Genomic DNA, 15,352 nt, shown 5'->3' on the forward strand with positions numbered 1-15,352 from the left:
AAAGAATGCAGAGACATGTTAAATGCATCTTTTTTTTTGGCATCCCTCTGCAAAGATTTTTCTTGCTCCTGATTGGATACAATGCAGGGGATCCAGCAAAATAATTGCTCTTTTATTAATTCTACTTGTATTGAGGCATTATTACAGTAATAATTACAAGGGATTTTCCTTCATTAAGTGGAAAATCATATTTTTTGCAATTTTAGAAATGGCGTAATCTGACACAAAATATTCCTGAACTTCACTGCTTTGCCATGAAGAGCCGTGGTGGTGCAATGGTTAGAATAGAGTATTGCAGGTTAATTCTGCTGACTGCCGACTGCCAACAGGTCAGGAGTTCGATTCTGACCGGCTCAAAGTTGACTCAGCTTTCCATCCTTCTGAGGTGGGTAAAATGAGGATCGAGACTGTTGTGGGCGTGAGGCTGACTCTGTAAACAGCTAAGAGAAGGCTGTAAAAGCATTGTGAAGTGGTATATACGTCTAAGTACTATTGCTGTTGTCATGTATCTGATTTCAGCACGGTCACTTCCATCTGTTCAAATATATATTCAGCATAGCTTCTTTAAGGAAAATTACATTTTCTGCTTCTAATCTGAAAAAGTGTCCATTTCTAACATTAATCAAGAGGATCCGTCTTTGGAAAGAATATATTTCCTTACATTTATAAAATCGGGGTCCTGCTACATTGCTAAAATAATCCTGAAGCATTTTTTTGAAAATCCATTTAAAAAATAGTAAAGGCCAAATTTTAAAAAGGGGCTTGAATTCATTTATTTTTAAAGGGCCTTCGAAGCATCGGACGACTGGGCCAACAAATACATCTGTAGAATTTTGCAAAGTGCAAACGAAACTTGGCACCATAGCTAAAGAATCTCTTCTGATTTTTTGTCCTCATCTTGAAAATGTTCACTCTACTAAACGAAGGTCTGTTGGAAACTTTATAGACAAGCTGTAAAGTGCCAGCTAGGAAAAAACAATAGTCACCTTTAATGAGCTTTATACATTATCTTTCAAAGTAACAGCCATCTATACTGTTGTATTTTTCTTAGTCACCAAAAGTCTAGTAGCTCTCCATTAGAAGGCGGCTGTTGAATATCAAAGTAATATTATGTAGCTTTCATTTGTCAATATTTTATTTTAATGGGGCAGGTCACTTCTAAAGAACGATAAATATTTAATTGGAAAAATTTCAGCTTTCTTGAAAAAAGTTCACCTTCTGACCTAGCTTTCTGAAGAGAGCTCATGGAGTGGATCTCGTTTGCTTCCAATAGTATCACACCCAGGCTTCTTACTTACTTTTGGTAGATGAAAGCTTGGCAGAGCTTCTGTTGTGCCTTGCTGGGGAAGCTGTGAAAGGCTCGGTTTGTCTTCAAGCACAATTGCATCTGTGGGGGCAGGGGGAGAACGCATTTTATAAGCAATGCGGGGATTGAAGGCAAGGCAACGTATCACTATGCACATCTTCAAAATCTGAATGTTCTCAATATTGTGGCCTGATTCATTTTAGCTAATTGAGACTAAGCCATTCCCATTGTTGCGTTACCTCTTTTCTTCCCCAGTGCATGGCAAATGGAGAGGTCTGTGTTTTCCCTTTTAAATAATTGGTGGTTATTTATCACAACAGAATGTAAAGAATTTTTATTTTCTACCTAAGGAACTAAATGACAAAAGCTTAAAAATTTGCAGATGTAAAATTCACCATTTTCAAAATGTAACAGGGGAGCAATGCAGAGGTGGGATTCTACTGGTTCAGACCGGTTCTATAGAACTGGTTGTTATGATTCTGCGCAGTTTGGAGGACCGGCAAATCGTGCCCCTGGCTGGCCCCACCCCTCTCCACCCGCCCCTCCCCTCCTAGTCAGTCCTTGTTGCGCATGCGCAACATCGTGTCCGTGCCCGACATCGCTGACTGCGTTCTCTCCCACACAGTCACTCCTTAAGGCAGGGGTCCCCAACCACCGGGCCCCGTACCCGTACCGGTCCGTGGAACATTTTCTACCGGGCCGCCGGTTTGCTGGGTGCCGCCATCTTGTTTTGATGAGAAAGTGCTTCCGGGTGAGCTTTTCCGGTTGGAAAGCGGCGTTTGGGTCCTGAAGGAATCCTCGCGCCTTAGTTTCATCGAAGAGGGGGGGCGGCTTCGAACGAAACTAAGGCACGAGGATTCTTTCAGCACCCAAGGCAAGGCAAGCCGAGCGACCGTCCCGAAGCCGTCCCGAAGCCCATCGACAAAGGTACAAAGGAGGAGTTGAAGGTGGCGGGGAGAAGTGGAGGACGGCTGGCTGGCCGGTCGCTTGGCTCGCCTTGTCTTGTCATGCGTGCTGATGCTGGTACCGGGCCGCGGATCATTTTGTGATGCCGGTACTGGGCCGTGGCACAAAAAAGGTTGGGGGCCACTGCCTTAAGGTATTTCTTTTTTTTAATCCCCTCCCAACGATCAGCTGTTCTGATGATCAGTTGTGCCGGGATCCCCCTTGCTGTCTCACTGCTTCACCCAGAAGGCTTCCCTGAGGTCCAGGAGGCAAAAGAAGAAGCCACACCCACCCAGTCACCTGGCCATGCCCACTTGGCCACGCCCAGCTAACCACACCCACAGAACCGGTTGTTAAAAAATTTGAATCCCACCCCTGGAGCAATGCTGTTGTTTTTTTTAAATTAAACACCCTGATATGGTGACATTTCTAAGTACTCCAGGATGATAATAATAACCCGGAGACAGCAGAGTGGAAGAGAAGGAACTGGAGACGATAACAAAATACAAAAGTCTGCAAACAGAAATAGACAGAACAACTATGGCAAAAGTAAAAAAAAAAAAAAAAAAAGGTAGTACCAACAGTAATAGGCACTTTGGGTGTAATCCCAAAACGATTGGAGCATCACTTGAACACCATCAGCATTGACAAAATCACCATCAGTCAATTGCAAAAGGCAACTTTATTCCAAACAGCTGGCATCCTGTGACGATACTTCTAACCCCATAAACCAGCGGTTCCCAACTTTGGGGGCTTGGTTCAGGGAGAGGAGGGGAACTGGGCAACGCAAGTGATGAGTTGGTGCGCACGTAAACACAGACCTTGCAGGAGTGACAGGCCAGTGTGCACCTGCAACTTGAGTTGTGCACGTGTGCTCCAACCCGCCATTAGCACGGCCCAATTCCAAATAGGCCATGGCCCAGTAGTGGGACACAGCCTGGGGGTTGGGGATCCCTGCCGTAAAAGAGCATCAACACCTGCCTATCCCAGGTCCTTGCGAAGGACTCAACAGGCGGATAATAATGCCAAACCCAGTCTGAATATCTGACTGACGGTGCGATGAACCATAATTTGCGGGCCATCATCCAACTCTCAGTGACTCTAGGCAGAAACTGTGAACTTAGTATTTACTCTCAGATCTCATCCAAAATCAAGGAAAGTACCAGTGCTTTCTGTTTCCTGACAAGGAAACGGAAGTGTAGGATAAGGAAATGAGCTTCTGTTTTGTACTACCAAATTCCTCTTTCAGAATATTGCCAGATGAACAATTCTGGAACCAGAACCACTCATTTGAATGGGAAAAAGAGGGGCCAGATTAATTTCCATCATTCAAACTCTTCTATTTTTTCATGTCTATCTGCCAAGACCCCTTCAAAGGTTATTATCTCCAGATTCATTTCTAAATTAATTTCTAAAGCTTCATTTTCCATTGCTCATTTTGAAGCCAGGTAATCTTCCATTCTACATATAACATCTGTATCAGATGGTGGTATTCAGCAGGTTCGGACCAGTTCTAGAGAACCGGTAGTGGAAATTTTGAGTAGTTTGGAGAACCAGCAAATACCACCTCTGACTGGCCCCGCCCCCATCTATTCTCTGCCTCCCGAGTCCCAGCTGATTGGCTGGGTCTTCTTTTGTTGCCCTGCACAGGAGAACAGAGCTGGAAAGCAGGTTAGTGGGGTGGGGAGGGAATGGGGATTTTGCAGTAACCTTTCCCTGCCATGCCCACCAAGCCACGCCCACCAAGCCACAGAACCGGTAGTAAAAATGTTTGAATCCCATCACTGATCTGTATCCTTTCTGGTTTCTTCTCTCAAAAGCAGTCTTCCTAACCGTCAATTACCTCCTTTGCACCCAGGTGATTGTATCACGAAAAAGTATAGGTAGTCCTCGACTTATGACCACAATTGAGCCCCAAATTTCTGTTAAGTGAGGCATTTGTTAAGTGAGCTTTGCCCTGTTTTTACCAACTTTCTTGCCCCATTCACTTGTGAAGCGAATCACTGCAGTTGATCAGTTAGTAACCTGAACTGTGAAATGAATCCGGCTTCCCCCATTGTCCCTCTTGTGGGAAGGTTGCAAAAGGAGATCACATGACCCTTGGGACATAGCAACGGGCGTAAATATGAACCGGTGGCCAAGCACCTGAATTTTGATCCCATGATCACGGGGATGTGTCAAAGGTTGTAACTGTGAAAAAAGGTCATAAGTCATTTTTTTTCTGTGCCATTGTAACTTTGAACAGTCACTAAATGAACTATTGTAAATCGAGGACTACCTTTGTAAAAAACAAACAAAAACAGGCAACTGTTCTTTGTGCTTTTTATTCTTTCTGCTAAAAAAAAAATCCTGCAGTTTGGATGTACGGCAATAATTGTTTGTTCCTGCGTGTGTCTAGCTTTACCAATGTATGTCCTTTTAAATTGTCATCTCTTTTCTCAGACTGTCTGAGTCTGGAGGAAGTCTGTTTTAATGGAGTAGCAAGCACTCTGTGACATATCCCAAATGACACATTCAATTCCAAGGAACAATGCTTAAATAGAATTATGAGTGTAAGATAACAAGCTGGCATATCACAACTGTATTCAGTTCATGAAACTGGCTCTGCATCAGGGATGGGATTCAAACCGTTTTGCCACCAGTTTGGTGGGTGTGGCTTGGTGGATGCACTTTGCATGCGTCCTCACATTTTGCACAGGTGCAGAGGAGTTTGCGCAGGCGCAAAGGCGTTCCCCCTCACCGTCTGCACGCCTGCACTCTCCCTTCAGCAGCTGCCACGCGGCATTCTACTGTGCCGCGTAAAGCAGCTGCGCTTCAAAAACAGAGGATAAAGGTTGAGTATGAAAGCCCGGGTGGGCGGGCAGGTGGGCCAAACAGCAGAGCGGAACCTCGTTGCAGCGAACCGGTTCGGTGGCAGCTGCTCTTCGGAGCTACCGGTTCTATAGAACCAGGCTGAACCGGTAGCATCCCATTCTTGTTCTGCATTACCTCACTATAACTTGGGTGAGCTTTCTAAGGTAACTGTGATGACCCAGAGTGTAACACAAACGTAACAAAATCTAAAACGTAAATAAATGTCCTTTATTGCCTCCAACTTGGCCCCACTGTTCAATAATTCTCAGTTGGAGATAAAACATACTCAAAAATAGTCTTCCAAAGAAAGCAATCCAGTCCGAACTTAATGAGCAAATAGAGGTGAAATTAAAAAACCAAACAAACTACAATGATGAAATTTCCACAACGGACCAGGATAAGTAATTACCAACTTCCAGGAGATAACAAGGCACAGTCTGTTGGAAGGACGCCAACCAAGATAACTTCAGCCCAAAATAAAACACGCTTTGCTTCTGGCAACGCTGTGTTGTAATCATCTCTCTTATATACTAGTCTCTGCAACTGCAACCAGTGAGGAGGATCATGGCCACTTCCTCTCTCGTAAGCCAAGTTGTTTCCTTCTCCGTTCCTCCCTGCGTATCCTAGGATGAAGAGGGGATGGGCCTGGTTCTTCCTCTGACTGCCCAGCCGGCCTCTGCCCTTCCCCAGCCTCCTCCACAACCTCCAGAGCCACACCTCCACTCCCTGTCGATTGTTCCTCCTCTCCCTCAGAGTCCGACTCTACCAAGGGCATGACAGGTAACTGTTCCTAATCTGTCGTCCACTACAAGTAACCAGTGGTGTAAATATTTTCTTTCTACACAATAACAACATATGTGACATTTGGGCATTTTCATACACACACCATACATACATACACACACCACACTGCTCATAATTTGATGAGATTTTGTTGTTTTCACTTGAAATCATGCAAGGTTTCAATCAAATTTCAACTGAAGCTAGGGAGCTTCTCAGTTATGCAGGTCATGGTTGTCCCAAAAGTATTTTTTCCAAGAGGCAACTGGACTGTCTGGTTTTTCTTTGAAAACGTTTCGCTTCTCATCCAAGAAGCTTCTGAAGAATCATCTTCAAAGAAAATCCAGACAGTCCAGTTGCCTTTTGGAAAAAATTCAATTAAAGCATATATATGTATATGTATGTATGTATGTATAGGTATATGTATGTATGTATGTATGTATGTATGTTTTCTTAAGTTTTCAGTGTACTTACATGTATGGTATTCAGCTTTGTTCGGGTATTTTCCCACGTCATTATAGTTGTGCTTTTAAAGTTGTAGCAACGTTTCGGCAGAATCTCATCTGCCAGAAGCCTGATGATGGCAGATGAGATTCTGCCGAAACGTTGCTACAACTTTAAAAGCACAACTATAATGACGTGGAAAATACCGAAAAAGCTGAATACATACATACATACATACATACATACATACATACATACATATATATATTGTTTCTTGAAGGTTTTCATTTATGTTTTTAAGATAGCAGTTTCACTCCTGTAAGCAGATGGTTTCTAAAATACAGGAGTGAGGTTGAAAGATGATATTATTTTCTAATGAAGAGTTTAAATAAGCAGAATACTTTATAAATTATAATTAATAATAAAAAACACAAGAGAACTGAACAGGGATAATTCTAAAGTGTCCATAAAACAGAAATAGCAAAAATCAGATATAATCTCCACTGAAGCACAATCCAGATGTGTGATAATTGGAATTCCCTAAATTCCATGTATTTAATAAAATATTCTAATTCTAATTCTAGTTTGACTGAAGGCAGAAAATTACACTTTTTGCAATTATGACACAACTATGATGCAGCAACTTAGGGAAGGTTTATTGTAATGCAACCAAAGCAATGTTTTTAACAAATTAAAGTCCTATTTCACTTCATATTAAAAATCAGGGAAATATTTTTTTTCTTGAGTCCCTAACATAATCAGAATTTCATGACATATAGTAAGTAAAGAGAATAGATATGAAAAAAGACAACTATAGATTTTCTTTTCAGAAGTTTTTATAGAAAGAGACTTCTAATTTGATAGTTGCTGTTTTTATTGTAAAAGAACTCCCAATCAGGGAGTCATTACTGTATTTCTTTAAAATGATTTCCATGGACAAATTACCAATGGAAAAATCCAAATAATTACATTAGCAAGGCCAATTATTAGCTGATGGATATTTTTACTTTGCTAATATTGTCACTGTTTCAAGTAATAATGATTTGTAAATCACATATTTATTGAGTCAAACAAATCTCTGGCATAGGTTTTGATATAAACAGACCATAGCTTGTTAGTTAATGCCCCAATATGTAAGGCTACATTTCATAATGTAATGCTAAAAGATAAAATGCTTGTCAATATTCACCAGCTTTACAGAAAAGCTTTTATATTGAAACGCTTAAATAAAAAATCTATGAGATCTAAAAGCCTGTCTATTGTATAAAGTTAACAGAATGTGTCTTTATATAGTAGCACATGAAAGTAATTACATAGCATATTAAAACTACAAAAGCTAGGTTTTGTTGGATAGTATCCCAAATGCCATAGGATTTCCTAATTACATCTTCTTCCAAAATCAGAGACAGGATTCTCTAAAGTGAAATATCCCTTCCTATTTCTCTGTTAAATGGAAAACTAGGCATTTCTCTTGTAATATACTATGTGCTGTGCAAGTTGTAGCCAACACAACATATATATTTGTTGGATCTCTGCATAGAAAAAGAGGTGAAAGAACTAAAAAGACCTCTCACATCCATTACCATAATGCCGTACTATTATTTGTAAAAATTTGTAACAACAGAATCTTGTTGTTAGAGAAATCAGTTAAGAATTATCACTGCAGTGGTCGAATTATTTACATGCAGCTTACTGTGAAGAAATAATATTTCTTGGGTATTAAAAAGCCCCCTCCAATCCCATAACTCTCCTTTCCTCTTGGAAGGAAGGATTAATTTAAAAGATAAAATTTTTAGCACAGATATCATTGGAAGTACATGATGTTTCATTGAATAAATGAATAATATGATTCAACATTTACATACAATAATGGTTACTACCTTTTGAGACACTTGGGAAAAAGGGTGACAGAATGCATAGAACAGATGACTGAATTCAAATCTATATATATAAAAGTGAAATACCACTCATGCATCATTACAAAATCTCCAGAACCGTAAAGCCTACAAACTTCAAATTTGGCACGTATGTTCCTCTTGGCTTCTAGGTGCTCATAAGAAAGGATTTTTCGAAATGACCATCAGAGCATTAGTATTCCCTATATTATTATTAACATGCTCTGATGCTAAGGAGTTCTACTCCCCCTCCCCACCTGAAAAGAAATCTCTTCCAAATGCAAAACGCAAGCAGAGGAGTTTCAGTTTCAGTTTCGGAGCAGCAACCAGCTTTAGTACAGAACAGTTGAGCTAAGCCACGCCCAGGCTCCTTGCTGTCTCCTCCTTGCTCATACAGCAAATATTGTTTCAGTTTCCAAACAGCCCTCAATTCTCTCACACATTGATAGGACACTAGCCAGATGAATACTGATGGATGCTGGTAGGCAGAAGCAGAATTTTTTCCCTTATTTTCCTCCCCCAAAATTTAACCCGATCACATAGTTTCGTAGCGAAGCACGGGTATAGAGCTAGTATTTGTATAAGCAAGAATTGTTTACATTTTTTTCATATTATTGTGTTCAATATTATGAATCAAATAATTCTTCATAGTTATTTTTTAATCTCTTACCTCTAGAATGTCCTTCAGTGTTCTTTCATTTGGACATATACGGAACAGATGTATAAGTTTTTCAAAATCTTTGTTTTGCTACATAAAGAAAATGTAAACATTATTCAGAATATTTACAGTAAGTAAACAGTTCCCCTAGTGATCTGAGAATATGAACAATACCCAAGTGTGCGTTGCAGTCACAGCTAGTTTCAGGTCTGTGTTTAGCTTGGTTTGACCACTACATTCAAGAAATAAATAATGGCACACTATAAGGTCATAAAATCACACGGCTGGAAGGGTTCTTGGAGATCTTCTAGTCCAACCCTTTGCCCAAGAACGGAGACCTTACTGAATCCCAGAGAAATGGCTGCCAAATACCGTGTTTCTCCAACAATACAGCCTCCACCAATAGGAAGACCCAGCATGTTTTCTAGGCATAAAATCAAATTAAGCCCTTCCCCCCAAATTTAGGCCTAGTTTAAAACATGCAAAATGGGGGGAAGGGTGGGGGGACTTGCCATTTGGAGTGCTGTTGGAGCTGCCGCCACTGTTTGGAGCTGTCGCCGCCGTTTGGAGTGCTGGGTGGGTGTGGACATGGTGGGCGTGGCCTAGTCGGCCTCCTGCACATGGTGAGGGGGGCATTTTTGCCCTTCCCAGGCTCCAGAGGCTTTCCTCAAGCCTCAGGGAGGGCAAAAATGGCCTCCCTGGGCTCCGGAGGCTCTTCGGAAGCTGGAAACAGGCCCGTTTCTGGCCTTCCCAAACTTCCGGGAGGCCTGTTTTCACCCTCCCCAAGACGCCTGGGGGGGAGAGGCAGGGTGGGCGGGGCCAGCCAGGAGTGGGATTTGGGGGTTCTGTGAACTGTGCAGAATCTTAGCTAGGGACTCTCCCGAACCCCTGCGGACCCCCCAGCAGCCCACCCCTGTTCTTACTGTCAGGAAATTCCTCTTTTTCCAGGTTGAATCTCCCTCTGATAAGTTTCCACCCGTTGCTTCTTGTTCTGCCCTCAGTCCCATGGAAAATAAATCAACCCTCTTTTCCCTGTAACAGCCCTTCAATACTAGAAGACAGCTAATGTCATCCCTAATCAGGGGTGGGATTCTACCAGTTCGCATCTATTCGCTAGAACCGGTTGTTAACATTCTTAGCAGTTCAGAGAACCGGTTGTTAGAAGAAATTACTGACCTAATCCTGTAAGGAAGGCAGGAAGGAAACATTCTGGTGTTGTTTACAGAAACTGCCTCTCCGTTAACCCTTATTACATTCTTGGCAGGACTAGACTTCCTGTCTCAGGAACATCTCTGGAGTTTTTTTCCCCTCCTTTGCTGGTATTTTGCTTGTGTGGAGTGAAGATTCAAAGTTACAATGGCACTGAAAAAAGTGACTTATGACCATTTTTCACACTTACGACTGTTGCAGCATCCCCACAGTCACGAGAGGCCAGGCGAGGAGATGTGTGCCTCGATGTGAGTGATATTGAGTTGGCCACGCCCAGCCAATAAACAAGCCATGTCCACCCAGTCACATGACCACCAAGCCACTCCCACCACTTAAGCCACGCCCACAGAACCGGTTGTTAAAATTTTTGAATCCCACCCGTCCCTAATCCTTCTCTTCGTTCTGAACATACATAGTTCCGTTAGCCATTCATCATATGGTTTAGCCCCCGAGATCCATTATCATTTTTGCTACTCTTCCCTACATCCTTCTGGGGCCTCAACATGTTTTTTGTATCATGATAACCAGAACTGGATGCTATTCCAAGGGTGTAGTTTGTGTATTTTTATATATATACTGGGTGTGGGTACACAATAAGTTCCACAGGTTTATTTTTTAAAGTAAAATTAAAATATCATTTAAATATCCATAGAGTAAAACTTTAGTCTGTAGTTCAGTGGAAGTGATTTTCAAAGTAGATGAAAACCTTGTTATAATAAAGCAACAAAAAACAAATGGCTTTGCATATGTTTTAATGCAGGGGTCGCCAACCTTTTGGACCTCAGGGACCACCAAACTCATAATTTTAAATCCTGTGGACCCGAGACCCTGGGATAATCCTCAGAAACGTCTGTAGGAAAATTCCCCAACCCGTTTTCCTACCGATCGATTGATCTTTATTTCGGATTGCAGGATACCATCTCCAGCTCCGTTCTCGGGGTGGGGGGAAAGACTTTTGGCTTCATGCAAGGAAAGCAGCAGAAGTCTTTCTTTCCCTCCCCCAAACTCTGCCAGAAATGAGTCTTTGCCGGCGCAGCCTCTTGGAGCAGGATGCCTTGCAGGATCCCAAAGATTCATTTCTGGAGGAGTTTGGGGGAGAGAAAGAAAGATTTTTGCTGCTTTCCTTGCATGCAGCCAAAAGCAGAAGAAGAAAGAAGCAGAAAGAAGCAGCTATGTGGCCAGGCAAGGTGCGTGGGGCGACTGGGGCAAGTTCCCCCCTCTACCCTTTCCTCCCTCCCCTCACTACCTCCTATTGTTCACAATGCAAGAGACGCAAGCCTTGTGTTCCAGTGCAGCCTGGATTAATTGCTTTGCGGGTGCTTTGGGGGTGACATTTCTCTGCAGACAACTAAAATTTGGCGACCAGTGTTTTAATGGATAAGAATCTGTATCAACGAAACTTCAAAAAAAAAAAAAATGCTACCAACAGCATTGTTGTAGCAAATCTGATTTTGCTATGACTTTAAGCATATCTGATTATGCATTACTATTATGAATGCTTATAGTATTTAATTTACATCCTTTAAGTGAGCTCAACCCTTATTTTTGTATTTTTTTACTGTAGTGTTTATATAAATACGTATTTTAATTAGTATGTGATATTGAGATGTTTGCAAATATAGTAAAAAAAGATCAAGATAGCCAACACGTTTATCTATCTATCACATATTTGAACCACCCATCTCCCTCACAAAGAGACTCTAGGTAGAGTTATGCCGTTGTGTAGCAGCAGGTTTTCAAGTGCTACACAACCATTTTTTTCCTATGTATAAGATTGAACTTAAATGTAGGTGTATTGCTTTTGTTTGACATTATAATTTTGATAATAATATCAGCATTATTCTGAACAAATTAATTGAAATTGAACATGCCAAATTTCATTTAATAACATGTAATATTTTTTCTGCTTCCACCTTTTTCATTTCTGACTCTCTCAAGAGCCATTCCCAAGAGTCAGAAAATGTCTTGGAACTGTGTATTGCTACTTTATGGGGAGCTATACTTAGAGATCTCTTTTACAGGAAAGTGCTCTCCACTATCTGGAAATGGGCCACAATTAGTTTATTAGAAGCACATCCAATTTCAAGCTTCACTCTGACCACCATGTTGCCAAAGGAAGATGGGGTGTGATTAATGTTTTCCTCTAATGTACTTATCAACTTCTGGATCAGAATCAAAATAATCAAGAAATGTAGAACTATTAGTTTGAAGAATGTGATATAAATTTAATTATTTAGGAAAAGCAATGTTTATTTATTTATTATTTATATTTCATAACCTCCCATCTTCCTCAGATATCAGTATATATCAGTATATTATTTTTAATACGTTAAAAATATATTAATAGTGTTTTATCATCTCTTGCTAGTGATTAATATAATCTTGTTTTCGCATGATCTGTTTCACTTTTCCAGAAACATGTCGTTCCAAATGTTTATTTATTTATTTATGAAATGTGCGTCTCCCCATCTCAAATGCATGACTAGGGTCCTTACAATTATACACAAAATAAAAAAGTAAGCTGAAACTATACATAACATAAAATAACAACTGGACAACAACACATAGCAGACATCCACAGGCCAATGCAGCTGAAAAATGGGCCAGAGGAATATTAGAGATGTTCATCACTTTGAGGTATTTATTACAAAAAAGTATGGGTAAAAAAAATAAAAAAATATATTGAAAATATGAACGTTCCAACATAGGAGGCTTTTGTTCTCTTGTCCAAATTGATGTACTATGCATTAAGGTGAGAACTGGAATATAGTTCAACCTTCCTAGGAAAAATCATATTTGTATATCGGATAAGGAGATTTAATCTATATCCCACAGTCTACTAAAATGTCGATTTTATAGAAAATGATGATTAAAATTTATAACCTCAATTACTGCAAAGTTCAATTTCCATCGTAATGAGAAAATCATTGCTTTGCTTATAAGGGATCAATTTTTAAAGCTTCCGGGGTGATTGCTAAATTTTTGTCTGTAGCTTCAGCCCATTAGAATCAACAGGTGACTTCCCTCACAACTTCGATTGTCTTTGTTTTTATGTAAATTCTATACAATTGTTTAAAATGGCTGAATGGATTTTAATGTCTGTTGGACCATGAATTAACAAATAATAAATGTAGGAAACATTGGAAATACTCACAACTTTTTTTTTAGAATAATCCCCGATATCGAACGAAAGTTCGCCTTGGATATTCATCTGCAGCTGTAGCTGCAATGTTGCCCATTGCACAAGTGGGCTTCGTTCAATATATCTGTAGAAGAAAGGGAACCACAGAACATATAAAATCTTTCTCATATTTTTTCAATACATCATCATTGAAAAAGCATATCAGAATGTCTTTTAATAATCCAATTTTCCAAAATTGTTCAAGAATACCAGATGAACACAATCTACATCTACTTTAAGAGGTAGGTTTCCTCTAAATCGTGACCCAATTTCTGGTAGCTTTGTGGACACATTCGTGCTTTTTTCTTGCTAACAATATGAAAGTGGTTCGGCACTGCCTTCTTCCGTAATATTTTTTTCCAACTCCCCTGTCATGCCCTTGTTGGAGTCAGACTCTGAGGGAGAGGAGGAACAATCGACAGGGAGTGGAAGTGTGGCTCGGGAGGTTGTGGAGAAGGCTGGGGAAGGACAGAGGCCGGCTGGGCAGTCAGAGGAAGAACCAGGCCCATCCCCTCTTCATCCTAGGGCACGCAGGGAGGAACGGAGAAGGAAACAACTTGGCTTACGAGAGAGAAAGCGGCCATGATCCTCCTCATTGGTTGCAGCTGGGGAGACTAGTATATAAGAGAGACTGTTAAAACATAGTGTTGCCAGAAGCAAAGCATGTTTTATTTTGGGCTGAAGTTATCTTGGTTGACGTCCTTCCAACAGATGTGCCTTGTTATCTCCTTGAATTTGGTAATTATTTATCCTGGGCCGTTGTGGAAATTCCTTCATTGTAGTTTGTTTTGGTTTTTTATTTCACCTCTATTTGCTCATTAATTCGGACTGTATTGCTTTCTTTGGAAGACTATTTTTGCATAAATGTTATCTCCAACTGAGAATTATTGAACAGTGGGGCCAAGTTGGAGGCATTAAAGGACATTTATTTACGTTTTGGATTTTGTTGCATTTGTTTTTACACTCCAGGTCCTCACATCCCCTTCTTCATAACCATTGAATCTGTTACAGGTAGTCCTTGACTGATGACCACAATTGAGCCCAAAATTTATATTGCTAAACGAGACAGAAGTGAATTTTGACAACCTTCGTGGCCAAAGTTGCTAAGCGAATTACTGCAGTTGTTAAGTTAGTAACATGGTTGTTAAGTGAATTGGGTTTTCCCATTGACTTTGCTTGTCAGGTCACAAGCAAATCACATTTTATTTTTTTTTATTTTTTATTTTATTTGGTTTGTCAATTGCTTGCAAGATAATAGGTATAAGTATAAACATAGTTATGAATACATGGATACATATAAGAAAAATAAAAGAAACAATAGGACAGGGACGGTAGGCACGTTGGTGCGCTTATGCACGCCCCCTACAGACCTCTTAGGAAAGGGGTGAGGTCAATAGTAGACAGTCTAAGGTTAAAGTTTTTGGGCTTTGGGGAAAAAAACCACAGAGTCAGGTAGAGTATTCCAGACATTGACCACTTTGTTGCTGAAGTCGTATTTCCTGCAATCAAGTTTGGTGCGTTTGTATCTATTATGTGCTCTTGTATTGTTATGGTTGAAGCTGAAGTATTCATTGACAGGTAGGACATTGCAATGTATTATTTTATATACTATACTTAGATCCAATGACACAGCTACTGTCATAACAGTGGTGGTATTCAGCCGGTTCGCACCAGATCGGGTGAACCAGTAGCAAGGATTTGGCGTGCATCGCCAAACCGGTAGTAAGTTCTGGCTGGCCACGCCCCTGACTCAGTCGCCCTCCTGTCCGATGCTCGCTCACCAAGCCCACCTGACGTTCGCCTACAGTATTTCTTTCTTTTTTTCCACCTCAACAATCAGCTGTGCCGGGATTCCCCTTGTTGAGGCCCAGGAAGGTAAAAAAATGGCTCAGCACCCAGCTTCATTTTTTGCCTTCCTGAGGAGCCTTATGGAAGCCAAAACGCCCCCCCACCACAGGCTCTTCTGGGGCCAGGAAGCTCAGAGCGTGGAAAAGTGCTGTGTGCCCCTCCCATGCTCTATTCCTTTTCTTCCAGAGCCTCAGATGAGCCTTAGAGAAGGCCCCAAAAACAGGTGTGTGTGT

At 40.9% G+C, this 15,352-nt stretch overlaps 1 protein-coding gene across 1 annotated transcript in view; it reads right to left on the minus strand.

Annotated features, from left to right (window-relative positions):
• The window catches only part of LOC148130757 (cyclic nucleotide-binding domain-containing protein 2-like), a 77,321-nt gene that overhangs the window by 58,365 nt on the left and 3,604 nt on the right, over nucleotides 1-15,352 (minus strand). Inside the window, exons 2-4 of the mRNA XM_087963627.1 lie at nucleotides 13,245-13,356; nucleotides 8,894-8,971; nucleotides 1,299-1,387 (exon numbers count right to left, since the gene is read on the minus strand). Coding sequence (XP_087819753.1) covers nucleotides 1,299-1,387; nucleotides 8,894-8,971; nucleotides 13,245-13,356 — 279 coding nt within the window. The remainder of the gene's footprint in view (nucleotides 1-1,298; nucleotides 1,388-8,893; nucleotides 8,972-13,244; nucleotides 13,357-15,352) is intronic.

This window comes from Notechis scutatus, chromosome 4 (assembly GCF_049901735.1).
Source record: "Notechis scutatus isolate UNSWTSFEM ecotype Mainland chromosome 4, rNotScu1.2, whole genome shotgun sequence".
Classification (NCBI taxonomy): domain Eukaryota; kingdom Metazoa; phylum Chordata; class Lepidosauria; order Squamata; family Elapidae; genus Notechis; species Notechis scutatus.